Source organism: Eutrigla gurnardus (genome assembly GCF_963514095.1).
Source record: "Eutrigla gurnardus genome assembly, chromosome: 17".
Taxonomy (NCBI): domain Eukaryota; kingdom Metazoa; phylum Chordata; class Actinopteri; order Perciformes; family Triglidae; genus Eutrigla; species Eutrigla gurnardus.
This window is the reverse complement of record NC_139928.1, coordinates 24198341-24224578: the sequence shown is the minus strand read 5'-3', so window position 1 is coordinate 24224578 and position 26238 is coordinate 24198341. Positions and strand designations below refer to the sequence as shown.

The 26238-nt window shown below is 47.3% G+C and overlaps 4 protein-coding genes across 5 annotated transcripts in view; 3 read left to right on the top strand and 1 right to left on the bottom strand.

The window, feature by feature from the left end:
* The first annotated feature begins 170 nt into the window (after window positions 1-170).
* LOC311027699 (uncharacterized protein) lies at window positions 171-7665 on the top strand. Its single transcript, XM_084031834.1, has 2 exons — window positions 171-479; window positions 1801-7665. Exons 1-2 carry the CDS (start codon window positions 458-460, stop codon window positions 7269-7271), a joined length of 5493 nt encoding a protein of 1830 aa, XP_083887960.1. The 5' UTR covers window positions 171-457; the 3' UTR covers window positions 7272-7665.
* Window positions 7666-8955: 1290 nt separating this feature from the next.
* LOC311027713 (uncharacterized protein) lies at window positions 8956-17040 on the top strand. The gene is made up of 3 exons (XM_084031859.1): window positions 8956-9049; window positions 14804-15163; window positions 16135-17040. The coding sequence occupies exons 2-3, from the start codon at window positions 14857-14859 to the stop codon at window positions 16773-16775; spliced, it is 948 nt and encodes a 315-aa protein (XP_083887985.1). The 5' UTR covers window positions 8956-9049; window positions 14804-14856; the 3' UTR covers window positions 16776-17040.
* On the top strand, window positions 9070-14051 carry LOC311027707 (uncharacterized protein). The gene is made up of 3 exons (XM_084031851.1): window positions 9070-9578; window positions 10558-11991; window positions 12516-14051. The coding sequence occupies exons 1-3, from the start codon at window positions 9506-9508 to the stop codon at window positions 13817-13819; spliced, it is 2811 nt and encodes a 936-aa protein (XP_083887977.1). The 5' UTR covers window positions 9070-9505; the 3' UTR covers window positions 13820-14051.
* A 3651-nt stretch (window positions 17041-20691) lies between the features above and the next one.
* LOC311027701 (semaphorin-6D-like) overlaps window positions 20692-26238 on the bottom strand; it is a 41252-nt gene continuing 35705 nt past the window's right edge. The window contains exons 19-21 of one of the 2 annotated variants that reach the window (XM_084031840.1): window positions 24595-24845; window positions 23846-23956; window positions 20692-23659 (exon numbers count right to left, since the gene is read on the bottom strand). In XM_084031840.1, the coding sequence (XP_083887966.1) occupies window positions 22409-23659; window positions 23846-23956; window positions 24595-24845 (1613 nt within the window). In that variant the 3' untranslated portion in view covers window positions 20692-22408. The remainder of the gene's footprint in view (window positions 23660-23845; window positions 23957-24594; window positions 24846-26238) is intronic. The other variant, XM_084031841.1, reaches the window with a different exon arrangement.

Below are 26238 nucleotides of genomic sequence, written 5' to 3'. Positions count from 1 at the left end.
GTACTCCAGTAGTACTAGAGTTAATGTACTTACTCCACCACGGAAATCTTCTCTCATCAAAGCACCGCGGGTAAATCAACACTTTTATTGTGAAGGCCAGATGATATTCCCCTACAGCACGGCGGGCAAAACCAACGCTTTTATTGTGAAGGCCAGCGGAGCGAAGCGGAAGTGGTGTTTGTGTTTCCGGGTCTCGGCGGTCCTTCTCTCCAGCGGAACCCAGCTAGCCTGTGCTAGCATGTGTTAGCATGTGAGCGGAGCGTGAAGAAGCACCAGAGCCGGTCTGGTTTTCTTTGGTCCTCTTTGACTCGATCTGTGGAAAATGTCCACATTTCAGGATCTTCAACATTAATCCAAACGGCGGCTGCTAACTGCGGCTCGCGAGCATCTGATTGGCCGTTTGGAGACAACAACATCCGGGTATGAAGAGGAGCTGGATGTGGTTTTAAAGGCCGACATGGAGCTGCGGAGAGAAGCAGGTTGGTTTTCTTTCTCCTGCTGGAAACGTCTTTACTGACGATGTTGTTGTGCTAAGCTAACGTTAGCTACAGCACCCACACACAGCAGCAGCTAGGAGCTAGCTGTTAGCTGCTAGGAGCTAGCTGCTAGCTCCTGCTAGCCGCTTTCACTGCGCGTCGAGGATCTCTGCTTGTGTTTACGACGTACATTTACTCACCTACTGGTACGAGTACACACCCGAGGTACTTATACCTCAGTGGTGTATTGATCATCCGACTTCTTCAGATGAAAACATTCTTTAAAAACCTCCCAAACCAGGAACCGCGATGACGTCATAGAATATGACGCGTTAACAACATAAATGGAGCTGTGAGATTAATACAGAAACATAAGGTATAAGTGCTCCAGCAGCACTTTTACTGTAACTACATTTATATACTTTAACTGCAACTACTTTACATTTAGGGGGGTGATGTGGTGGAGGACGGGAGTACTTAAATGCTCTCCGTTTGTGATATTATTTCTTATATATGATGATATTATATATATGATATGCACTTTTTAGTGTTATGTTCATTTGTAACTCCACTTTTTTTGGTTTGTGGCTGCTTGGGGAGGGGAGGGGCTGCTCGGCCCACCACGCACCTGTCCCGGTACCGGTCGATTATGAACGACGAAGCTCCGACAGTAAAAGCAGCGCTCCCAGCCAGGACCGACCGGACCGCCCGGTTCACGACACTGGCTCGGAGTCTCGGCACCTTAGGGTGCGAGGGGAGACAGGTGGTGTTACGGGCACCTTTATGAAAGTGCGACGATGATAGGAATGATAGTTTTACACGTAGTATATTCAGGCTTATACACTCTGCCAACATGCACCGAAGAAGAGAGTCTGAGCCAATCAGAGGCAGAGTAGGGGCGGGCCTTCATCTCTGATTGGCTCAGTCCGTGGGGATTCTTCTTCTCTGTATGCTGTTGGGGAATAAAACATTAGACTACACACATAAACAGATGTGGGGGGGAGGGGGATGGAACCATGAATGTTGATGTACTAACTTCTACTGACTAATACTATCCATGTTTTTTACTATGATATCAATACATTTTTTAAATCATCCACAGAAACGTTGGTAGTGGCTGCCCCATCCTCTGGAGCTGCCTGCCCTTGCAGACTAGAGGCTTTTAGGTCACCACCATTTTACTGTATTTGTTTTCTTACCGTGTCGTTAATACGTCTGGATGGAGACATTCAGTTTTCATGAAGACATTAAAGGTTTGACTCATTACTTTAAATTTACTCCAGTGGTGCTCAGTAATGTGTCTCTGCTTGATTCTGTTCTGCAGACGTCCAGCAGCTGTTGACGGTTAAAGAAGAGGGTCCCAGTCTAGACCAGCAGGACCCAGAGCCCCCCCACATTAAAGAGGAACTGGAGGAGGCTGATGTCACCAAGTTCCCGTTCACTCCTGTGAAGAGTGAAGATGATGAAGAGGAACCTCAGTCCTCACAGCTTCATCAGAGACACACTGGACACGTGGAACCAGAAGCTGCTGGAGAGGACTGTGGAGGACCAGGACCACAAAGGGACTATGATCCAGGACCACACAGGAACCCAGATCCAGATAATGAACAAATTACTGATTGGACAGAGATCAGAGAACCTCAGTCAGGTTTAGACTCTAACAAAACAGTTTCTGTCAGCAATTCAAGAGTTGGTGCTGGTGAGAAACCATTTCGTTGCTCTGAGTGTGCGAAAAGATTTAGCCTCAAAGGAACTCTGAAGGAACACATGAGGTCTCATACAGGCGAGAAACCATTCAGCTGCTCTGTCTGTAAGAGATCTTTTGGATGGAGAGGAAGTTTACTGAAACACATGAGAATCCACACAGGAGAGAAGCCATACGACTGCTCAGTGTGTGGGAAAAGATTCCCTGTCTACTACAACTTAGTCCAACACATGAGCATCCACACAGGAGAGAAACGATTCCGTTGCAGTGTTTGTGACCAAAGATTTACTTGGTTTTATCAGCTCAGAAACCATAAATGTGTTGGTCGTCAGCTTCATCAAAGACAAACTGAACAGATGGAAGCTGATGGAGAGGACTGTGGAGGACCACAACCAGCCAGGAACTCTGATCAGGATGGACGTTTACAACTGTCAAGCAGTGACAAGGCCTCACCATTTTCCCAACCAGGAACTGAACAAAATGATGACTGGCAGGAGACCAGAGGACCTCAGTCAGGTTTAAACTCTCTGAATAAAGAGGAAGTTCCTGTCAGTGCTGACAAGAAACCATTTAGCTGCTCTGACTGTGGGAAAAGATTTGCAATCAAGGGAACTCTGAAGGAACATATGAAGATTCACACAGGAGAGAAACCATTTAGTTGCTCAGTTTGTGGTAAAAGATTTTCACGAAATGGACACTTGACACAACACATGCCAGTTCACACAGGAGAGAAACCGTTTGGCTGCAGGATCTGTCACAAAAAGTTTTCCTGGAGATCAAATGCCAAAATACATAAATGTGTCGGTAGTGAGTCTTCAAAGCTTCAGCAGACTGAGGAGGTCAGAGAGGTGGAGCCACACATAGAACCAGAAGCTGATAGAGAGGACTGTGGAGGACCGGGACCAGGCCGGAACTCTGATCCAGATGACAGGACTGGGGACTCTTCTGAAGAGACTGATGACAGTGAAGACTGGAAGGAGACCAGAGAACCTAATGAGGAAGTTCCCATCAGTGATGGTGAGAAACCATTTGGCTGCTCTGAGTGTGGAAAAAGATTTGACAAAGAGAAAAATCTGAAGATACACATGAGCAACCATAAAGGAGAAAAACGTTTCAGCTGCTCACTTTGTAAGAAATCTTTCAGACAGAGGAGACATTTCCAGAAACACATGAAACGCCACACAGAAGAGAAAATGTTCAATTGCTCAGTTTGTGCAAAAATGTTTGGTACCACAACATGTCTGAAGAGACACATGAGGATTCACACAGGAGAGAAACCATTCAGCTGCTCTGTTTGTAAGAAGTCATTTTCACAGAGTGGAAGTTTACAGAAACACTTGGTTCGTCATACAGGAGAGAAAAGATTCAGCTGCACTGTTTGTGACCGAAGATTCGCTTGGCGGTATCAGATTCAAAGACATGAATGTGTCGGTCTTCAGACTGAGGAGGTCAGAGAGGCGGAGCCTACAGCCTGCAGGTCAGCTGAACAGATGGAAACAAGAACTGTTGGAGAGGACTGTGGAGGACCAGAGCCAGACAAGAACCCTGGCCCAGAGACTGATGTCAAGAAAAGATTCTCTTCTGGACTAAAGACTGAAGTTAGTGATGACAATTATGTTTGGAAAGAGAGCAGTAGACATTTTTCAGGTCCACAGAGCCACAGAAAAAATCATACAGGAGAAGAACTAAGTCAGAACATGATCAAGCAGGAGGACCCGGAGCCCACCCACATTAAAGAGGAACTGGAGGAGGCTGATATCACCAAGTTCCTGTTCACTCCTGTGAAGAGTGAAGATGATGAAGAGGAACCTCAGTCCTCACAGCTTCATCAGAGACACACTGGACACATGGAACCAGAAGCTGCTGGAGGACTACGACCACACAGGGACTCTGATCCAGATGACAAGACTCGAGACTCTTCTGAACCAGAGACTGATGACAGTGAGGACTGGCAGGAGACCAGAGAAACTCAGTCCGGTTTAATCTCTCTGAATAAGGAGGAAGATCCTGTCGGTGAGAAATTATTTGGCTGCTCCGAGTGCGGGAAAAGATTTGGTACCACAACATGTCTGAAGAGACACATGAAAATCCACACAGGAGAGAAACCGTTCGGCTGCTCAGTTTGTAATAAATCTTTTTCACAGAAAGGAGATTTACAAAAACACAAGAGGATCCACACAGGAGAGAAACCATTTAGCTGCTCAGCTTGTGGAAAGGCTTTCAGTGAATCTGGAAATCTCAAGAGACACGTGAGATCTCACGTAGGGGAAAAACTTTTCCACTGCTCAGTCTGTGAGAAATCCTATTCAAAGAATGGAGATTTACAGAATCACATGATGATCCACCAGAAACAATTCAGTTGCCCTGTTTGTAACACAAGATTAGCTCGGTACAATCTGCTCAAATACCATCGGTGTGTCTGTCGTCATTCACATGAGACTGACAAGGTCAGAGAGGCGGAGCCTCAAGCCAGCAGCTCAGCTGAACAGATGGAAATGGGAACTGATGGAAAGGACTGGGGAGGACCAGAACCAGACAGGAACCCAGATCCAGATAGACATCCAGAATTAGATACTGTCCAGCAGCTGTTGGTGGTTAAAGAAGAGGGTCCCATTCTAGACCAGGAGGACCCGGAGCCCCCCCACATTAAAGAGGAACTGGAGGAGGCTGATGTCACCAAGTTCACGTTCACTCCTGTGAAGAGTGAAGATGATGAAGAGGAACCTCAGTCCTCACAGCTTCATCAGAGACACACTGAACACATGGAACCAGAAGCTGCTGGAGAGGACTGTGGAGGACCAGGACCACACAGGGACTCTGATCCAAACTCTGACAACAGGGATAAGTGGAAGGAGAATGAGGAAGTTCCTGTCAATGTTGGTGAGAAACCATTAAGCTGCTCTGTTTGTAAGGAAACATTTACCTGGCGGTATCAGACTCAAAGACATGAATGTGTCGGTCTTCAGACTGAGGAGGTCAGAGAGGCGGAGCCTCCAGCAAGCAGCTCAGATCCAGATATCCAACCAGAACCAGAGACTAACATAAAGACTGAACCGTCTTCTGAACCTGATGACAGTGTTGACGTTGAGTTTTGGAAAGAGACCAGGCAACATCAGTCAGGGTTCACTTACCAGAGACGTAAAAGAGTCTCTGTGAATGATGGATATAATAGTAGCAAGAAAGCATCTAGCTGCTCTGATGACAAGGCTGAACCTGAAGCCAAGACTGAGGACCATGGTGATCCAGATCTATCAGGTCCAAAGCATCTGAAGAGTGAGGAAGTGTCTGTCAGCGATACAGGATGTAACACTGACATGAAACCATTCGTTGGTCAGACAGTTGCAAAGAATGAAAGCTTACCTTCTCACATGGCGGGTCACATGACCGAGGAGAAACCGTTCCACTGCTCAGTGTGTAACACCGGCTGCAGCGACAGCGAGTCTTTAGTTCAACACATGAGGATCCACACGAGACAAACACAGTTCCGTTGCACAATTTGTGGTGCAGAGTTTGCTTGGAGAAGATATTTGGAAAAACATCTGGAAGTCCACACGAAGGAGAAGTTCTACAGCTGCAGAGATTGTGACCAAATTTTTACTGTCTTCTATAATCTCAGAAACCATAAATGTGTCGGCCGTCAGTCGTCTCAGATTCATCAGCCTGAGGAGAGTGGGGAGGCGGAGCCTCCAACCAGCAGTTCAGATCCAGATATACAACCAGAACCAGAGACTGTCCAGCAGCTGTTGGTGTTTGAAGAAGAGGGTCCCAGTCTGGACCAGGAGCCCCACATTAAAGAGAAATTGGAGGAACTCTGGACCAATCAGGAGGGAGAGCAGCTTGAAGGGCTGGAGGAGGCTGATGTCACCAAGTTCCCCTTCACTCCTGTGCCTTTGTATAATGTCAGTGCTGCTGGGAAACCATTTAGCTGCTCAGAGTGTGGGAAAAGATTTGATATCAAGACATGCCTGAACAGACACATAAGATCTCATAAAGGAGAGAAATGTTTCAGCTGCTCAGTTTGTAAGAAATCTTTTACACGGAGAGAAACTATACAAATACATATGCGAGTCCACACAGGAGAGAAACCATACAGCTGTGCTGTTTGTAAGAAAACATTTACTTGGCATTCTCAGATGGAAAGACATGAATGTGTCGGTCGTCAGTTGTTTCAGATTCATCAGACTGAGGAGATCAGAGAGGCGGAGCCTCTAACAAACAGCTCAGCTCCAGATATACATCAAGAACCAGAGCCTGTCCAGCATCTGTTGGTGGTTAAAGAAGAGGGTCCCAGTCTGGACCAGGAGAACCCGGAGCCCCCCCACATTAAAGAGGAACTGCAAGAGGCTGATGTCACCAAGTTCCCGTTCACTTTTGTCCCTGTGAAGAGGGAAGATGATGAAGAGGAACCTCAGTCCTCACAGCTTCATCAGAGACACACTGAACACATGGAACCAGAAGCTGCTGGAGAGGACTGTGGAGGACCACGACTAAACAGGGACTCTGATCCAGGACCACACAGGGACTCTGATCCAGATGACAAGACTGGAGACTTTTCTAAATCAGAAACTGATGACAGTGAGGACTGGAAGGAGACCAGAGAAACTCAGTCCGGGTTAAACTCTCTAAATAATGAGGAAGTTCCCACCAGTGCCGCTGAGAAACCATTTAGCTGCTCTGAGTGTGGGAAAAGATTTGGAATCAAGACATGCCTAAACAGACACATAAGATCTCATAAAGGAGAGAAAAGTTTCAGCTGCTCAGTTTGTAAGAAATCTTTTACACGGAAAGAAAGTATACAGGCACATATGAGAGTCCACACAGGAGAGAAACCATACAGCTGTTCAGGGTGTGGGAAAAGATTTGGCACTAAGGGAAATCTGAACATTCACATGAGAATTCACACAGGAGAGAAACCCTTTAGCTGCTCAGTTTGTGGTAAAAGATTCACTGCCAAGAACAACTTAGTTTCTCACATGAACATTCATTCAGGGGAGAAACAACTAACCTGCAGTATTTGTGATAGAACATTTGCCTGGTACTCCAGCTTCAAATCACATAAATGTGTCCGTCGGCAGTCATCAAATGAGTAGAATTGACAGGCAGAGCCTCCAGACAGAAAGATGAATAACAAGTAGATCGAACAGAATACACAGTAGGATTTTCTTCTGGGTCGAACAAGAGCTTTTAATCATTTATAATGCATTTTACTCCCCAAATTCAGTTCCTGCGGCATTCAAGGTTCAGTACTTTAATGGTGATGTGAGTTCTTCAGAAATAGAAACCGATGGATATAGATCAATTAGCTACCTTGCTAATTCTGCCATGCTTTTGTTCTACACTGGTCGACTTTACAGCAAATGAGCCAAGTTGTCACTCATCTAGCAATGTGCTTTCCTTTACTGTAACAAGTGTGTGGATGACGTGCTCATTTAGTAAGCTCGTCCTACGTGGTTACTGACGAGCAATAAACAAGGAATCGGTTCAGTTCTCTTCGTAAAATGCTGGAACTAATTAAATTCAGCTTTTTTCTTTTATCCTATTAATAGTTAAATAATTGACAGATTAATGGATTATCAAAATAGTCGTTATTTGCGGCCCTACGGTGTTCCCATTAATCAAGTCTCTCAAACCTGGTTTTGGTTAGAAGCAGCATATTGATGAAGTGTGAACCAGTTTAACCCTGAAGGTCACCATCAAAAGAATGCAAATTAGGGAATTTCTTCGGAAAATTGTTCACAAAAATCAAAGCCTGAATAAATTATTCTGGAACGGTTTTCAGTTCAACTCAGATCCTGTAACTTAGCCTTCCGCTTATTTCTGTATGCAGGGTCCATAATCAGCTCTCAGGTCAGAGTTTAAAAACATCCTTAAAACTGGTTTTCAGTTCCAGTTTGATCTATTATTTCCTTTTTTAGTATTTCATTTCATTTTGTTGTCTGTGTGACTTCATGTTTAATATTTTCCTATCGTTTCTCTGTTTTATATTTCTATCTACAACGGGAGCAACAGTATTGTTATATTAGTTTGTAGTTTCCTTTGTGCAGGAGCTTGTATTTCCTACTTTTGAGGAAACTTGTATCTCTCCATAGAGGTTGCAGTCCTGACATGTTTGACATGCTAATAAGAATTAAATATGTAATTTGGTGATGAATCAAGTCTGAGTTTTTTTTTAATCTTAAAGCTAATCCTACTAATTATCATTGTAAAGTTGTAAAAATGTATAAATTCAAAATGCACATGGGCTGCATCTGATGTTTCTTTGATAGTTAACTTCATATTTATAACCAGATTTCACATTAAACAGCATCTGTGATAAGACTTGTTTCTGTAAAACAGCGCCACCATCAGTACAGGTAGAGAGTGGTACTGCAGTAAGGAGACTTGAAGTTTTAACTAAACTTGACAAACATTTTCAGTAATATTTTCTGAAACGTTTTATTGAATCCGGACAACAAAACGTAAACAAACAATCGTAAAAATAAAGCAGCTGTGGTGAATGTCTTTCTATGTTGACGATGACGGAGGAACGCTGGATGGTCCTTCAACATTTGTAGAAGTAGAAGTTTAAAGTGTATATGGACATATTCAAGTTACGTATCTCCTATTGTAGTCCAGTTAAGTTCTTCAGTAAATGTACTTCGTTACTTTCCACCACGGATCTCCTCATCAAAGCACGGCGGGTAAAAAAACAACAACGCTGTTTTATTGTGAAGGCCAGTGGAGAACAGCGGAAGTAGTGTTTGTGTTTCCGGGTCTCGGCAGTCCTCTCGCGAGCATCTGATTGGCCGTGTGGAGACAACAACATCCGGGTATGAAGAGGAGCTGGATGTGGTTTTAAAGGCCGACATGGAGCTGCGGAGAGAAGCAGGTTGGTTTTCTTTCTCCTGCTGGAAACGTCTTTACTGACGATGTTGTTGTGCTAAGCTAACGTTAGCTACAGCACCCACACACAGCAGCCGCTAGCAGCTAGGAGCTAGCTGTTAGCTGCTAGGAGCTAGCTGCTAGCTCCTGCTAGCCGCTTTCACTGCGCGTCGAGGATCTTGTGTTTACGAGGTTTTTCGAGGAAGATCTCACTGAAAGCTTCGTCCTGGTTCAGGTCTCTGAAGAGGGTTCGTGTCTCATCCACAGGATCCTTCACGTCTCTCTGACTGAGCTGTCTGCGGCTCCTCTGGTCCAGGTTGATTCTTTAACTCCCAACTTCCGGTCCTCCTCGGCCAGGATGAGTCGGGATCCGAGGATCTGGTTCTCCTTTGTTACGTGGGACGTTTCATCCCGTGATCCGGTAGCATGAAAGCATGTAGCATATGTTATGGAATAAGTTACCATGGAGATTAATCCTGTGGAGCTAGCCTGCTCCAGACCAGGCTCAGATCCATTGGGGGGAGCTGTTGTAAAGTGTGAGTTCTCCTTGTTCCTCCTCAGCCACCGTACCTGTCAACTTTGTTTCATGTATTATTTCAGCTCCAGATTAAAGCGCTACAGTAACCAGAGAACATCATCTGATTCATTAAGACACAGTTCTTCTTTTTACGGAGGAGCTTGAACTCCTCACACGCCTCCATCAGAAGCTGTGATCGGGTTGGGAGAAGTTCTGTAGAGACACTGACCTCTGGTGGCGTCTGGTGGTCACTACATCACATCAAGTCTGGATTAGTATTAAAAACCTAAATGTTGTACATTTTTAAATGAAATGCATGAATGTAATTAACTCTGAGGGCTAAATTAAGATTCTACATCTATAAACACGTGGTTAAACTTCAACAAATTTCAAAGGATTTCAGATTTCATCACATTAAAACATTTAGATCATTTTAAAAGTAATTACAAAGCTGGATTCATGGTCTTTGTGGGAACTTATTTAAGAGTGTACTTGTACCTGCAGGGGTATCAGAGTACTACAATCATTTACGTTGTTATCGGTATCAGTTCTGGAGGCGAAACCTCCTCAAAAACCTAAACCAGGACCAGTTCAGCTTCCAAACTGTTAGTACTAATAGTACTGGTACTACTTCTGCTATTGATACTACTACTACTAGTAGTAGTAGTTTCAATACTACTATTATTATTGATATTACTTCTAGTACTAGTATTACTACTACTACTACTTCTACTACTATGTCTACTACTACTAATACTACTATGACTACTACTTCTACTACTATTGCTAATACTACTACTAAAACTATAATACTACTACGAATACTTCTACTACTTCTACTACTGCTTCTAATACTACTTATACTACTGCTACTGTAGTACTACATGATAATGTATTTCTTGGTGTTGGAGAATAAAAGTGATAAAAATGTCAAACCAGCGTTTTAAACTTGACTTGAACATAAACTGGTGTTTGTCTTCAATGTGTGTTTCCTGCAGACGTCCAGCAGCTGTTGGTGGTTAAAGAGGGTTGCAGTCTGGACCAGGAGGACCAGCAGGACCAGGAGGACCCGGAGCCCCCCCACATTAAAGAGGAACTGGAGGAGGCTGATGTCACCAAGTTCCCGTTCACTCCTGTGAAGAGTGAAGATGATGAAGAGGAACCTCAGTCCTCACAGCTTCATCAGAGACACACTGAACACATAGAACCAGAAGCTGCTGGAGAGGACTGTGGAGGACCAGGACCACACAGGGACTCTGATCCAGGACCACACAGGGACTCTGAGACCGTAGACTCTTCTGAACCAGAGACTGATGACAGTGAGGACTGGATGGAAACCAGAGAACCTCAGGCAGATTTAGACTCTAATAAGGAAGTTCCTGTCAGTGATGGTGAGAAACCATTTGGCTGCTCTGAGTGTGGGAAAAGATTTGACCAAGAGAGAAATCTGAAGAGACACATGAGCAACCATAACGGAAAAAAACGTTTCAGCTGCTCACTTTGTAAGAAATCTTTCAGACAGAGGAGACATTTCCAGAAACACATGAAACGCCACACAGAAGAGAAAATGTTCAATTGCTCAGTTTGCAGTAAAAGATTTACTCAAGCGGACGATCTGAGACAACACATGAGCGTCCACACGGGAGAGAAACTTTTCAGCTGCAGCGTTTGTGACAGAAGGTTTGCCTGGCGTCTGCAGGTCAACAGACATAAGTGTGTTGGTCGTGAGTCGTGTCAGCTTCATCTGACTGAGGAGGTCGGAGAGGCGGAGCCTCCAACCAGCAGCTCAGTTGAACAGATGGAATCAGAAACTGATGGAGAGGACTGTGGGGGAGCAAAACCAGACGGGAATTCTGATCCAGATGGACATTTACAACCAGATCAAGTCCCTGTTGGTGATTTGAGACGTCGATTTAGCTGCTCTGAATGTGGGAAAAGTTTTAGCACCAGGGGAACTCTGATGAAACACGTGAGATGTCACACAGGAGAAAAACTGTTCAGCTGCTCAGTTTGTAAGAAGTATTTTACGCAGAAGGGGCATTTACAAAAACACATGAGGATCCACACAGGAGAGAAACCCTTCAGCTGCTCAGCATGCGGCAAAGCCTTCAGCGAAAGTGGAAATCTGAAGAAACACATGAGATATCACACTGGAGAAAAGCTTTTCCGCTGCTCCGTCTGTAGGAAGTCTTTCTCCCAGAGGGGACATTTACAGAAACACATGAGGATCCACACTGGAGAGAAACCCTTCAGCTGCTCCACTTGTGGCAAAGCTTTCAGCGAAGGTGGGAATCTGAAGGTTCACATGAGGACTCATACAGGAGAAAAAACGTTCAGCTGCTCTGTTTGTGGCAAAACTTTCACCGAAGTTGGAAATCTGAAGGTTCACATGAGGACTCATACGGGAGAGAAACCACTCGAGCGCTCTAAATGTAAGAAATCCTTTACCCGACCTGCAGAAATGCATGAGAATCCAGGCAAGAGAGAAACTAGGCAGCTGCTCCACTTGTGGCCGAGCTTTCAGTGGAGAGCTTGTAAACAAAGCTTTTTTTGGCCAGGAAGTAAAGAAAACATTCCTAACAACACTTCACATCCTTCCTGATGGAAACTGAAACTGTTCTCCAACTGTGCTTCCTTCAGAGCCGCCGTGCTCCACTGACAGAAATCATTCTTTTAACAACTGCAGAACCAGTGTTGCCAGATTGAGCTGCTTTCACACGATTGTGCTTTTGATCTCGTTAGTGTGTAGGCTTCTGCAGCACGCTGACATTTACCAACATTTAGGACGTATGTGTCGATGGTGTAGTGTGGTTGAGGAGTGTCTCCATGACGACGAGAAGACGTTGTGGGACTAAGTGACGGTGTCGATGTGTTCATACGACAATAAAGGTTTCACTGCTTCAGTTCTCTTTGAGTGGTGCTCAGTAATGTGTCTCTGCTTGATTCTGTCCTGCAGACGTCCAGCAGCTGTTGGCGGTGAAAGAAGAGGGTCCCAGTCTGGACCAGGAGGACCCGGAGGACCCCCACATTAAAGAGGAACTGGAGGAGGCTGATATCACCAAGTTCCCGTTCACTCCTGTGAAGAGTGAAGATGATGAAGAGGAACCTCAGTCCTCACAGCTTCATCAGAGACACACTGAACACATGGAACCAGAAGCTGCTGGAGAGGACTGTGGAGGACCAGGACCACACAGGGACTCTGATCCAGGACCACACGGGGACTCTGATCCTGACGATGGGGCTGGAGACTCTTCTGAACCAGAGACTGAATTCATTGATGACTGGAAGGAGACCAGAGAACCTCAGTCTGGTTTAAACTCTCTGAATAAGGAAGAAGTTCCTGTTTGTAAGGAAACATTTACCTGGCGGTATCAGACTCAAAGACATGAATGTGTCGGTCTTCAGACTGAGGAGGTCAGAGAGGCGGAGCCTCCAGCAAGCAGCTCAGATCCAGATATCCAACCAGAACCAGAGACTAACATAAAGACTGAACCGTCTTCTGAACCTGATGACAGTGTTGACGTTGAGTTTTGGAAAGAGACCAGGCAACATCAGTCAGGGTTCACTTACCAGAGACGTAAAAGAGTCTCTGTGAATGATGGATATAATAGTAGCAAGAAAGCATCTAGCTGCTCTGATGACAAGGCTGAACCTGAAGCCAAGACTGAGGACCACGGTGATCCAGATCTATCAGGTCCAAAGCATCTGAAGAGTGAGGAAGTGTCTGTCAGCGATACAGGATGTAACACTGACATGAAACCATTCGTTGGTCAGACAGTTGCAAAGAATGAAAGCTTACATTCTCACATGGCGGGTCACATGACCGAGGAGAAACCGTTCCACTGCTCAGTGTGTAACACCGGCTGCAGCGACAGCGAGTCTTTAGTTCAACACATGAGGATCCACACGAGACAAACACAGTTCCGTTGCTCGTTTTGTGGTGCAGAGTTTGCTTGGAGAAGATATCTGGAAAAACATCTGGAAGTCCACAAAATCTACAGCTGCAGAGATTGTGACCAACGGTTCAGCTGGATCTGTCAGCGGAAATACCACAAATGTGTCGGTCGTCGGTTCTCGAGGCTTCATCGGAGACAAACTGAACACATGGAACCAGAAGCCGGTGGAGAGGACTGTGGAGGACCAGGACCCGACAGGAACCCTGAGACCAGAGACTCCTCTGATCCAGAGACTGATGACAGTGAGGACTGGAACGAGACCAGAGAACCTCAGTCCGGTTTGAACTCTCTGAAAGACACATGAGAATCTTCACCAGGAAAAACCGCGGTCCGAGTCGGGCTGGGATCCAGTCTGACCTGTTGAAGATTACAACAGTTCTTTCTTAAGCTGAGTTTATGTTTAAGATGTATTTTTATTGTATTTATATATTAAATACATTTTAAATATTTTAATAACCAGGTTTGATCTCAAATTTATCGTAATCATTTATTTGTTGAGTTTATATTGATAATGAAAGTACAAATGAACGGAAGAGGATTAGGGCCACATGTGAATTTATTTTTAGTTCTGACTTTAAAGTTAGAACTCAAAAACAAAATTCACATGTGGCCCTAATCCTCTTCCGTACAAATGAATGTAGCAAACTAGAAGTTTAAAGTGAAGTACCTCTAATTGTAGTCCAGTAAAGTACTTCAGTAAATGTACTTCGTTACTTTCCACCACGGATCTTCTCATCAAAGCACGGCGGGTAAAAAAAAAAATCAACGCTCTTTTATTGTGAAAGCCAGCGAAGTGCAGCGGAAGTAGTGTTTGTGTTTCCGGGTCTCGGCAGTCCTCTCGCGAGCATCTGATTGGCCGTGTGGAGACAACAACATCCGGGTATGAAGAGGAGCTGGATGTGGTTACACGTTATGTGTGTATATATATATATTATATATGCATTTTGGCTGTTTTACTTTTTAATAAAAATCTGAATATTCCAAGAGTTTTGTCTTTCTTTATGGTACTTATTTTTTATTTTATTTAATTAAATGTTAATCCCTTCATTTACATTTTCAATATAGATTTATGTTAGTAGTTATTGAATTTGAAATATCACTGTTTATGTGTAATAGATACTTTATTGATCCCGAGGGAAATTATCCCGTAATTATTGTGCCTCGGAAATAAATTAATCACAACAATAAAACAATTGGTTGAATATAATAGAATTAATCTAGTAGAAATAATAATAGTATAGTATAATGGAAGTTTTAAACGTCATAAATGAAAGAAACATGTATGTAGACCTCCAGTCCAGCAGGTGGCGGTGAATCCACGTCTCAATCCAATAGTTAACAATGAAAAGCGTACTGAGCATGCGCGCAAACTTTGATCCGGAAGTGCAGCTCGTAAACAAGCGAGCACGGCGCCTTGGAGAGCGAACTCGTGCCGTTTTTACCACCAACATGTCGAAGATCGAGATGCTGCGGCTGCTCATCAACCAGCGGCTCACCGAGGCCGCGGAGGAGATCTTCGGGGTGTTCGGGAGAACCATCGCCGAGTACGAGGACGAGATCTCCCGCTCCAAGCTGGAGATCGACCGCCAGCGCCGGCTGCTGGACCTCAGCAGGAAGCCGCAGATCTCCCTGCAGGTGAACAGCACAGGTGAGTCCCACGAACCGGTTCACCACACGAACCGGTTCACCACAGCTGGAGGACCCAGAATCAAGTATTGATCTGTGATTAAATATCAATAACCAGATGGAAAGGATGCTGAAATAACTCCATCATGATGGTGATCAGTAAAAAGTGCTGAGTCATGCTTTGTTAGGTCTGTCTGCAAGACCACAAGATAACTACTGTTAAAACGCTGGTTTTCTGAATGGAGTCTGGTTGATGGTGCTAGGCTACGCTAACATTGTAGCTGCTCCATCAACACTCCAAATAAGGTCATCTAGACATAAATACAGCAGAGACCTTGTTGTTTGGACCACAGACAGTCTCTGGTTCCTCCACATAGTCTGGTCTGGTCTCTGGACTAATGTGAGCTACTATCTAGACCTCTGGGGGACCACAGACAGTCTCTGGTTCCTCCACATAGTCTGGTCTGGTCTCTGGACTAATGTGAGCTACTATCTAGACCTCTGGGGGACCACAGACAGTCTCTGGTTCCTCCACATAGTCTGGTCTGGTCTCTGGACTAATGTGAGCTACTATCTAGACCTCTGGGGGACCACAGACAGTCTCTGGTTACTATCTAGACCTCTGGGGGACCACAGACAGTCTCTGGTTCCTCCACATAGTCTGGTCTGGTCTTTGGACTAATGTGGTCTACTATCTAGACTTCTGGGGGACCACAGACAGTCTCTGGTTCCTCCACATAGTCTGGTCTGGTCTCTGGACTAATGTGAGCTACTATCTAGACCTCTGGGGGACCACAGACAGTCTCTGGTTCCTCCACATGGTCTCGTCTGGTCTCTGGACTAATGTGGTCTACTATCTAGACCTCTGGGGGACCACAGACAGTCTCTGGTTCCTCCACATAGTCTGGTCTGGTCTCTGGACTGATGTTGTCTTCTATCTCACAGACGGTCTGGTTTGAAACGCGTCCTGACTCTCCTCTTTGTGATTTGCAGCTCTCTGTGAGGATTGGAGCTCCGGTCTCAACGAGCTGGAGGCTCCTCCCATCAAAGAGGAGGAGGAGGAGGAGCTATGGGCGGCGCAGCAGGGGGAGGAGTCATGTCACACGGCGGAGCAGAACGAAGTGAAGTTGGTGTTTCAGAGAAACCAGCAGGATAACGACCACATCACCTCCTCGCTCTCCAAGCTCGTGGACCTGGACGACTCGGACCTGGACCCCCAGCCGGGACCCTCCTCGGACCAGCAGATCTGCTCGGACCTGGACGACGACGACCCCGACGCCTCGGCGCTGGTTTCAGGTAACGGCGGGCTGGACTGCGTGGACCCGGAGGCGCCGCTGTCCGAGGTGGTGGACTCGTACATCTGCACCATCTGCGGCCGTGCGTTCGCCCAGCAGGGCCACTGGGCCCGCCACGTGCACCTGCACCGCAAGGGGGACGCCAAGGTGGACCGCTCCTACACCTGCGACATCTGCGGGAAGAGACTGACACGCTTCGACGGCTACCAGAAACACCTGCGGATCCACACCGGCGAGAAACCGTACTGCTGCGCCGCCTGCGGACGCAGATTCAGCGACAACTCCAACTACAAACGACACATCCGCACACACGTGGGACAGAAACCGCCTCAGAGCTGAGACCGAGACCAGGACCCGGAGTAAATCCAGAGGAAGGATTGGACCACAGCTTCCAAACCAGCAGAACTTAAACTGTTTGATTGAAACTGATCTGAGACGGAATCAAAGTTCTCACCGTTTTCTTCTTCTGCTGCTGCGAACACGTTTCACAGCGACATCATCAACAACATCAAGACGTTGGATTTGTTCCCGATCTGGAGAACGAGCGGCGTGTTCCCTCGTCTGTCCGGTTGGGAGCCTCAAACGTTGAATTCAAACCTGCAGCAGCTAAAGTGGCGCTGAAGTCTGTCGGACAGAAAAACAATCTGCCGCCCGTTAGCGCCGGGCGATATGGAGAAAATCAAACATCGCGATATTTTTTTCTTGACCAGATACCTCGCCGTAGGTGTTTTCACCAAATATTTATGATTATTAACAATAACGTTGATCGTTAACGTCTTTTAAAAACAGGATATCTACTCCTGAATCAAGATATCGATTTAATATGGATTTATTGCTCCGAACTAAAGTCAACAATAAGGGACTGTTTTACAGAAATAATAAAAACACGTTCGGAAAAGTCACTTTCACGTTTCTCTCGTTGATTCAAACGCTTTGATGTGTCTGCTTATGTTCACAAGTAGTTTCATTTATTATCCATCACTTTAAAAACTCAAACCGGACAAATAGAAATATGTAACATGTGAGATGGTGCATCTTCTTTTCCACCAGCAGGTGGAGGCAGAGCTCCTCATCTAAAACGGTTTCTAGTTAAACATTTAAAATCTTATTTATGCAGTAGCTCAGATTATATAAAACACTATAATATATTTATATATTTGTAAATATTTGGTGTTTATGAATACACACTGAGGATAAAAAATATAATTTACATACTTGTGGTTTTGCTCTTCTATGGTACGTGGATGCTTTTGTGCTACAATCTACTCACACAAACAAAGCCCAAAACACATTTCCTGCTTTGGTCAGATTCTCCCTCGAACTTTCTCAAGGACCTCTTCAAGGCCCCTTGAACCCAACACCGATGAATTGGAGCCTTGATACCATTCTGAAGCCCTTTTAAAGACTCTTGGCTTTCTTGAAGGACCCCTGGACCCTCTTCAGGGGCTCGACTTGCTGCAATCACCAAAACTAACTGGGTCACATCAAAGACCTCTAGAGCCTCCTTAAGGATCCTTGGTTGGCAGATCCCTCCAGCATTTGGGACACCGCCAGTGACCACTGCTACGTAAAGGTATAGTGGTGGCCCTCTGTGTGTGTTGTTGTCGGAGCTTCTCCTTGCTAATACCCGAACCTAATTTCAAAACTCCTGGGACCTCATCAAAGACCCCTGAAACTGCATCTAAGACTACTGAAACTCAGTAGAGCTGATAGTATGAAGTCCTTCATGTGGTTTCTTGCTCTAGGTGCCGGTCTATGTGTCACGGGAAGCAGCACTGCAGTATTCCTGTTGGTCCCGGGACAGATGAGAACCTCATTTAGATCCTTTGATTCATTTGATCAGAATGAAAAGAAAAAACCCATTTAAGCAGCCGGCTTCATACTTGATCTGCTCCCAGAATATAAAATACATGTTCATTATAACCAACTGAGTCCAGATTGTTAATAACTTTGTCAAGTCGACGTGGGAGTCTTCACGGAGCTCACAATCTGGTTTGATAAGGGTCCACCGGTTCTCGACGGATCGCATCCTTGGTTCTCTATGTTGCCCCCAACAGCTGAACCGGAGATCTCATGGGTTCTCAGGAGATCTCAGGAGAGAGACTAACCATTATGTTCCGTCACTGTGACGAGTCATCGAGACATTCCCACGCCTCCATTGTTGAGGACTTCCGGATCTCCTGGTGTGTTTCAAACATAGCTCGGACCCCTCAAGAACCTTCTGGTCACCCTGTAGCTTAAACCCAGGGATCACCATAAATACCTTTTAGTCTCCTCAAGCTTTTTCAGACACCATTGGGACCCTCACAAGGACCCCATAAAAACTCTTGAATGCACCCAAGGACTAATGGAGTTGAAGAGCATCCTTTAGGACCTTTGCATTCCCTTCAAGGACCTAGAATAGGAGGTAGAGCGTTTGGCTGGCAACCGCAAGATTGCCGGTTCGATCCCAGCTCCTCCTAGCTGAGTGCCTGGTGTCCCTGAGCAAGACACCTCACCCTAATTGCTCCTGACGAGCCGGCTGTTGCCCTGCGTGGTTGACTGTGTGTATGAATGGGTGAATGTCAGTCATTACTGTAAAGCTATATAAATGAGGCCATTTAGGAGCTCTGGATTCCCCAGAGGGACCCCCTGAAAGATTCTTAGACACCGTAAGAGTCCTGGATTGGAAATAACTCACTCCTACAACTTCCTCAAGCATCTTTGGATCTCCCATCAAAAACTTGGAATGCGCCTATGTGATATCCATCAAGAAATACTGGTCTCCTGAATCACAAGGACCAACGGGAGCCCTTACACAAGGAACACCCACGAGACACTGGGCATCCTGAAATCCCCTCAAAGACGCTTTGAAATCCCCCAGGTGATACCCATACCTACGGGTCTCCCGAAAAGCCTTCAGCCAACCTTCAGACACCAAGGCCCCCTAGAACCCTACAAGAACCCATGAACCCACCCACTCGCAAAAAGTTTTGTCAAGTAGTCAGGAACTCTTGAAGCCTCCTGAAAACCCAGGAGGGAGTTTCTCGTCCTTTTCATCGTAGAAATCGCTCAAAGGCCCCTGGATCCCCAGAAGCCCCTTTTCTTATTAGAGCACATCCCAAAGTCTCCCATAATCATCCAAGCAAGAACTTCTGGAGCCCTTCAAGGACTCCAGGTTTGTACACTGGAGTGACTGACCGTTTTGGTCTGTTTTTCTTGGTTTGCACTCGCAACTTCAAAATAAAAGTCCACGTAAATATGAATCACTCCACCCCCCAGAAAATATTCCACAGTAGCTTTTATTTACACCGTTGTTCATTAGTAGCAGTAAGGTAAACAGAAGCTTCTGACGTTACACATTCAAGGTTACAATCCTCAATAGAAAACCCCCATTTTTTCATAAAAAGAGCCGTCGTGTTTATTTCCTGCAGTGAAAACGTTCGGAAACGAAGAGTCGGATGTAATAAACCGACAGTAGCTCGTTTCAGATTCTCGTTACTTTGTTGCATCTGGTTCATCGTCGTGGAAACGAAACTCGCCGCTCACGATGTTGCTGCGACGCCTTGCGGGGCGTTTAAGGACCATTCAGGCCTTTTTCTTCACATCACCGCTGACCTTCGTTGCTGTTGGTATCGCTTCAATGTTTGTTTCTGTTCTGATGCCGAAGGATTTATTTTCATTTCACAAAAGAAACCAACGTTAAATGTTTTGTATTTCTTTTTATTTACTTGGAATAAATTATAGTCGGAAATTGGAAAATTACCATTTTTTTAGTATGTGACACATTTGTACCAGAAGAGTTCTCAAGTTTGATTCCGAGCCCTAAGAACTTCCTGTATGAAGAATACTGGAACGGAACGGAAACTTCTTTTGAAACCTTTTATTTTTCCATATTTGGTCTTTTATGTGAATTAAACTTCTAACGTATTATTATATTCTTCTGCCAAACAAACATGAACTCTCAAATGTTTCGTTTGTCTTGTAGATTTCACACCTCTGACGACACATTTCGTTCAGAGCGGCCACAGCCGTTGTGGCCGCTCTGAACTCGGGCGGTCCTCAAACGCACCAACAGAACTGTGTATACAGGAAAGAAATCTAAAGAGTTCTTTGTTGTTAAATGTTGAGTTTATTAGATGCATATTCAGAACCAACAGGACGTCCAGACTCAGAACCAGGTTTGATTTAAGATGGCGAACAAAACATGAACAAAGCCATCAGTCAGTCCGGTTTGTCAACGCGCTCTCCGCTGACTCCCCCCCCCCCCCCCCGCTGGACTCAGGCGTTGCATCATTTGGTGCAGAGGCTTCTGGTCTCCTTCACTCTGCTGCAGCATCACTGCTCTGTAACTGCTTAATCTGCCGGGAGTGTGTGAGTGTGTGTGTGTGAGTGTGTGTGAGAGAGAGAGTGTGTGTGTGTGTGTTTGTGAGAGTGTGTGTGTGTGTGTGTGAGAGAGAGTGTGTGTGTGTGTTTGTGAGAGTGTGTGAGTGTGTATGTTTGTGAGAGCGGGTCAGAGCGGTGGTCACCATAGCGACCATTGTAGCGTAGCATCCTAGCTACCTAGCTAACTATCCATTCATCGGTGCTGCCGAGCTGTGACATCACTTTACAGCCTCACTGACGCGTGTCGTCACCATGGCAACTAACAACCACCATTTTTCTCTTGTACCGGCGGTCACATGACCTCTGAAACCAGTTGGATTTGCGTTCTGCTCCCGTTTGATTTCTGAGCTGGAAAGTCTGACATCTTGAGAGTTGAACATAAAAGTGTAAAATCTAGAAGTTTGAATCGGATTTCCCTCGTTTGTCTGGATTCGTACATCGAGCTGTCATATGGCCATTTATGGTTATTGAGCCCTGATTCAAAGATGTCGGAGGCTCCCTGAACTCACCGCTAAGAGCTCGCTGTTAACGAATAGAAAGGTCCTGTCGGTCAGCGGTGATGTAAGGAGAGCAGCTGATTGGAGGAAACAGGAGTTCAGGTCTACGCGGTCCTGGTTTTATTTACAGGTATTTTAGTCTCCGTCTTATTGCCGTCGCTCGTCTCCGAACGTTTTATCCCGCTAACCTCCGACCTCCGACCGGGAAGTCTGTCAACGTACGTGGGTCAAAGTGAGCCTCTGGTGCTAGGCCCCGCCGTCTCTCTGTTGCTAAGACCCACCCCTATCTGGTGCTAAGCCCCGCCCCTCGCTGGTGCTAGGCCCCGCCTCCTTCAGTCATGTTACCATGGTAACTTTTATTGCTTATTTAGTCTTTTGTTGTTTTTGAAAATATAAAACTGTAGTGAACACAAACGTCTGGTGGAAACCCGACCTTTCATGACGGAGGTCAAACCTTCCGATTCTTTTTTATCCTGTGAGCTGGAAGTTAAAGCTCGCTGGGACCCGTCTAATCTCTGGACTGAACCCATTGATCTCATCCTATTAAACATGATTTACAGATCAGAGACCTGATGAAGTCATTTAAACGTCGTTCGGGGAATCGTTGATCCTCCGTGTGTCCGATACCAATATGGTACAACAACCGGTCTGCTGGATCCTTCCAGATCCTGGATCCTTCCAGACTCAGAGACCAGAGCCGTCCTTCAGACGGTCAAACAGACTTCCAGAGGAAATGTCTTTGACATGCTGACGTTTCTCCTGTGACAAGAAACGCCATCGCTTGACTCGAGGTCCCGGCGGTCCCGAGGTCCCAAAGGTCCCGGAAGTCCTGCCGGCTTTAAAGCGGTCCGATTCCCGACTCGTTTGTGAATGTTTGCTAATGGTGCGACGACCCGGGACGTTGGATCAAAGTTGTGAAGGAAACGCCTTCAACCCGGACTTTCGGACCTCAAGGACGTCTGGGCGGGGGGGGGGGGGGGGGGGGAGTGGTCTCGAGCCCCCCCGCCTGCCCCGAGTCAGAGATCTGGTCTGCATCTCTAGGTCTCTTCAGGACTCGGCGGCGGTCTCCGTTGTGTCTCTGATGTGGTCCTGTGTCGGCCATGTTGGACCTCAGTAGTTGTATTTCCCTGACTCTGCCGCCGGCGAGGTTGCCGTGTTCGGGAGGAACAGTGGTTTCGGGGGGAGTTGGGGTTTGAGCGACGCCGTCCTCCGGACGACGGCCGCCCGCTGCACATGCGGCCCGTCGCTGTAACTGTGCTGTCGCGTCAGGCAGGAGGCCGCCGGCCGCCGGCCCTCGCCGCTGCTGTTTGTGTTGCCGCCGGTTGCCGGGGGGCCGTTGCTGCTGCTGTTGGTGTTCATCCTGGCGAGGAAATGTGCGTGTGGCGCCCCCCGCTGGTTGAAGCTGTGGTGGCGCGGCACTGCGCTGCCCCCACTGCCCATCTTGATGAGCGAGTGGCGCTGGGAGAGCTGGCGCGACACGGAGACGCCGCTTGCTCCCGGCGTCTCCAGGATCACCTGCTGCTGGAGCGGCGTGGAGGAGGACGAGGAGGAGGACGATGGGATGGAGGTGGAGGAGGTGGGGTTGTTGGAGGAGGAAGAGGAGGAGGCGGAGGAAGAGGAGGAGTTCTGAGGCGGAGCGTCCAGGCGTTTGGGGAGGCCGTCCCTCGGCAGCGTGGACGTGCTGTAATACGGCGCCGATTCTGTCTCCAGGATCTGCTGCTGGTGGTGGTGACCGCCGCTGCTGTTGTTGTTGTTGTGGTGGTTGCTATGGTGATGGCTGTGGTTGTAGTGGTGGGTGCGGGTCTGGCTGTGGGGATTATGATGATGGTGATGATGATGTCCTCCGGAGGAGGGCGCGGCATGCCCGGGGAACAGCGAGGACGAGGACGTGGAGGTGAGCACCTTGATGCCGCCGGTCCCCGACGCGCTGACCTCGTGGATGTGTTTGAGCAGCTCGTCCAGCGCCGACACGTCCACCGCCGCCTGGGGGAGGGACTGCTGGGAGTGGTGGTGATGGGGGCCGCCGCCGCCGCCGGCTCGCTCATCACCCGTTGCCTGCCTCTCTGCCGGGAGGTGAAGCGAAGTCGAAGAGGCGCCCGCTCCTCGGGCTGCGCCATTGCTCAAACCGTTGCCATGGTGATGAGAGAAGGGAAACACTTGCTGCTGGGTCACAGCATTCCCGACCACGGCCATGAATCCCAGATTGGATCCGGAGCAGCTGGGACCAGGTCTGGGGCTGTTGTTCGCGGCGTTGTTGCAGTTCTGATGGTGTCGCAGCGCCTTCAGGCTCTTCATCGGCAGCTCGGGGGTGGAGTCTGGCGTCGGCAGACCGGACAGCTCACCGTCACCCTGAGACAGAGACTAAACGCAGGTTAGACCCACTCTGAGGTCATCGATGACATCATCACACAAACACGTGTATTAAAGGGGCAGTCAGACTCTCCATACACATAGAATATATTATCAAAGTAATTCTATATCATCGTATAGTGGAGAAGCTCATGGAGACCGTAACCATGGTGACGTAACCAGGCTGGCCCTTCCTACCTGGGACAGGCTGAGGTCTGGGTCCCCCATCAGGCCCTGGGGTCCGGGGGTGAGGAGGGGGGGGATGAAGGAGCTGTACATCTGGGCGGAGGACGGGTCCAGTTTGTCCTCCTGCATCGTTAAACAAACATGAAATACATATTTGGGATTAAAGTCGACCCCTGTGACCCTTCATGGTCTGCTGGTTTCTAGTCCTGATGCACCAAAGCGATGACCTCATCACTACCTTTTCTCCTGATTGGTTCCATGTTTAATGTGACGATGACCTCGACTTTATGATTTCAGAAAATAGTCACGTTATTTCTCATCAATTTAAATCTCAGAAAGTCCTTTTTTCCTTCGTAAATGTACGACTTTAATTTGTTTTCCTCTGAATCTTTGTTGTAAACGTAAAGTAGAATAATTCTCGAGGCTGACGGATGTTTCCCGATCGTGTCTCACTGATTTATTTGTCTGCTTTGTTTTTGTCGTCTCACAGTTACGAATAAAAACAACAACAAAGCCAATGTTTTCAGACGGAAGCGTGTCTCTGCTGTGTCTCAGCGACGCTGACCTCGGGCGGTGCGTTTTACCAATCCCACAATGCATTGCTTCACATTATGGGATGGAAGGAGTGATCTGTATAATTGTTTCATTTAGCGAACGGATGAAAACGGTCTGATTCTAGAAGATTGTTGCTGAATTGTAGTAAATAGGTGTAAAGTTGTTTCTGCTTCATGAAGACGGCGAGCGTCCGGAGCGCCGCTCACCTTCGGCGGCCCGTCCAGCAGCCCGTTGAGCTTGGCGAGGGATCGCAGTGACAGGGCGTGCGGCAGCGAGGCCTCGGGGTCCTTGCCGAGCCTCCTCGCCCGCTGAGCGGCGCTGCGGCTGCAGTAACACGACACCAGGAAGCCAGACAAGATGGCGCCCAGGAAGAACGCCACCAGCACGCAGGCGATCAGCAGCGTGTAGTGCACGTTGGCGGTGGTGCGCTGGTCCATCTCTGGAAGCCGGCGGACTCCTGGAAGACACACGAGGACGCCGTTTGTTACAGGAGACGGGAACACTGTCGTCCTTGAGGAGGTTGATTCTATTGGCTCTCATTTAGACGGCAACAGAAGCAGATCCTTGATCAAACACGAGCTGGAAGATTAAACTGATTCTCGTTAACAAAAGTAATCCCAAATACTACAAAGTAACTTCAGCAACACCTGGAGGAGGGGGAGGGAGGGAGGGAGGAAGAGGGGAGGGAGGGAGGAAGAGAGGGAGGAAGGGGGAGGGAGGGAGGAAGAGAGGGAGGAAGAGAGAGGGGAGGGAGGAAGAGAAGGAGGAAGAGAGAGGGGAGGGAGGGAGGGAGGAAGAGAGAGGGGAGGGAGGGAGGGAGGAAGAGAGAGGGGAGGGAGGGAGGAAGAGGGGGAGGGAGGGAGGAAGAGAAGGAGGAAGAGAGAGGGGAGGGAGGGAGGAAGAGAAGGAGGAAGAGAGAGAGGGGAGGGAGGGAGGAAGAGAAGGAGGAAGAGAGAGGGGAGGGAGGAAGAGAGAGGGGAGGGAGGGAGGAAGAGAGAGGGGAGGGAGGGAGGAAGAGAGAGGGGAGGGAGGGAGGAAGAGAAGGAGGAAGAGAGAGAGGGGAGGGAGGGAGGAAGAGAAGGAGGAAGAGAGAGGGGAGGGAGGAAGAGGGAGGGTGAGGGCGGGAGGGAGGGAGGAAGAGAAGGAGGAAGAGAGAGGGGAGGGAGGAAGAGAGAGGGGAGGGAGGAAGAGAGGGAGGGGGAGAGGGAGGGAGAGGGGGAGGGAGGAAGAGAGGGAGGGAGGAAGAGAGGGAGGGGGAGAGGGAGGGAGAGGGGGAGGGAGGAAGAGAGGGAGGAAAAAAGGGCGGGAGGAGCGACAGAGACGTAGATTGGCCTTAACAAGGAAGAGATGATTCACAGGTGAGGAAACAGGATGAGGGAGGAGGTGAAGAAGGTGTCGACTGAGAAGAAAGGGAGAGGAAGTTACTATGATTGCATTTGAGGGGGAGGGATGGAGGGGGGGGGGAGAGGAGGGGGAGGGATGGAGGGGGGGGGGGGGGGTGGATGAAAGAGTTTATTGTTTGGTGGGCTTCAGCTCATCAGGTCCAGACTTCAAAGCCTCTCTGAGAGACACACACACACACACACACACACACACACACACACACACACACACACACACACACACACACACTGCAGTGATCAATACATTGATACAGGGATGCTGTTGTACACTGTTTTATTTTTATGTGTGTATTTAATAATTATGATTGTTATGCTGCCAATTAATGTCAAGTTACAAAAGTGAATGTGAGTTTGAAATAGAAACTTAATTATGACTTTTTTTTCAAAGTACTAAACTGGGTTTTTTCGTAACTTTTTTCAACATTATACGTTGACTTCTTACAACAA

Excerpts from the sequence above, each read along its gene's own strand:
- LOC311027699 (XM_084031834.1), top strand. The coding sequence starts at position 458 with ATGGAGCTGCGGAGAGAAGCAG. Across the intron at positions 480-1,800 it reads GGAGCTGCGGAGAGAAGCAG|ACGTCCAGCAGCTGTTGACG; the intron begins GTTGGTTTTCTT and ends TCTGTTCTGCAG.
- LOC311027707 (XM_084031851.1), top strand. The coding sequence starts at position 9,506 with ATGGAGATTAATCCTGTGGAGCTAGCCTGCTCCAGACCAGGCTCAGAT. Across the intron at positions 9,579-10,557 it reads GGGGGGAGCTGTTGTAAAGT|ACGTCCAGCAGCTGTTGGTG; the intron begins GTGAGTTCTCCT and ends TGTTTCCTGCAG. Across the intron at positions 11,992-12,515 it reads ACCACTCGAGCGCTCTAAAT|ACGTCCAGCAGCTGTTGGCG; the intron begins GTAAGAAATCCT and ends TCTGTCCTGCAG.
- LOC311027713 (XM_084031859.1), top strand. The coding sequence starts at position 14,857 with ATGAAAAGCGTACTGAGCATGCGCGCAAACTTTGATCCGGAAGTGCAG. Across the intron at positions 15,164-16,134 it reads CCTGCAGGTGAACAGCACAG|CTCTCTGTGAGGATTGGAGC; the intron begins GTGAGTCCCACG and ends TGTGATTTGCAG.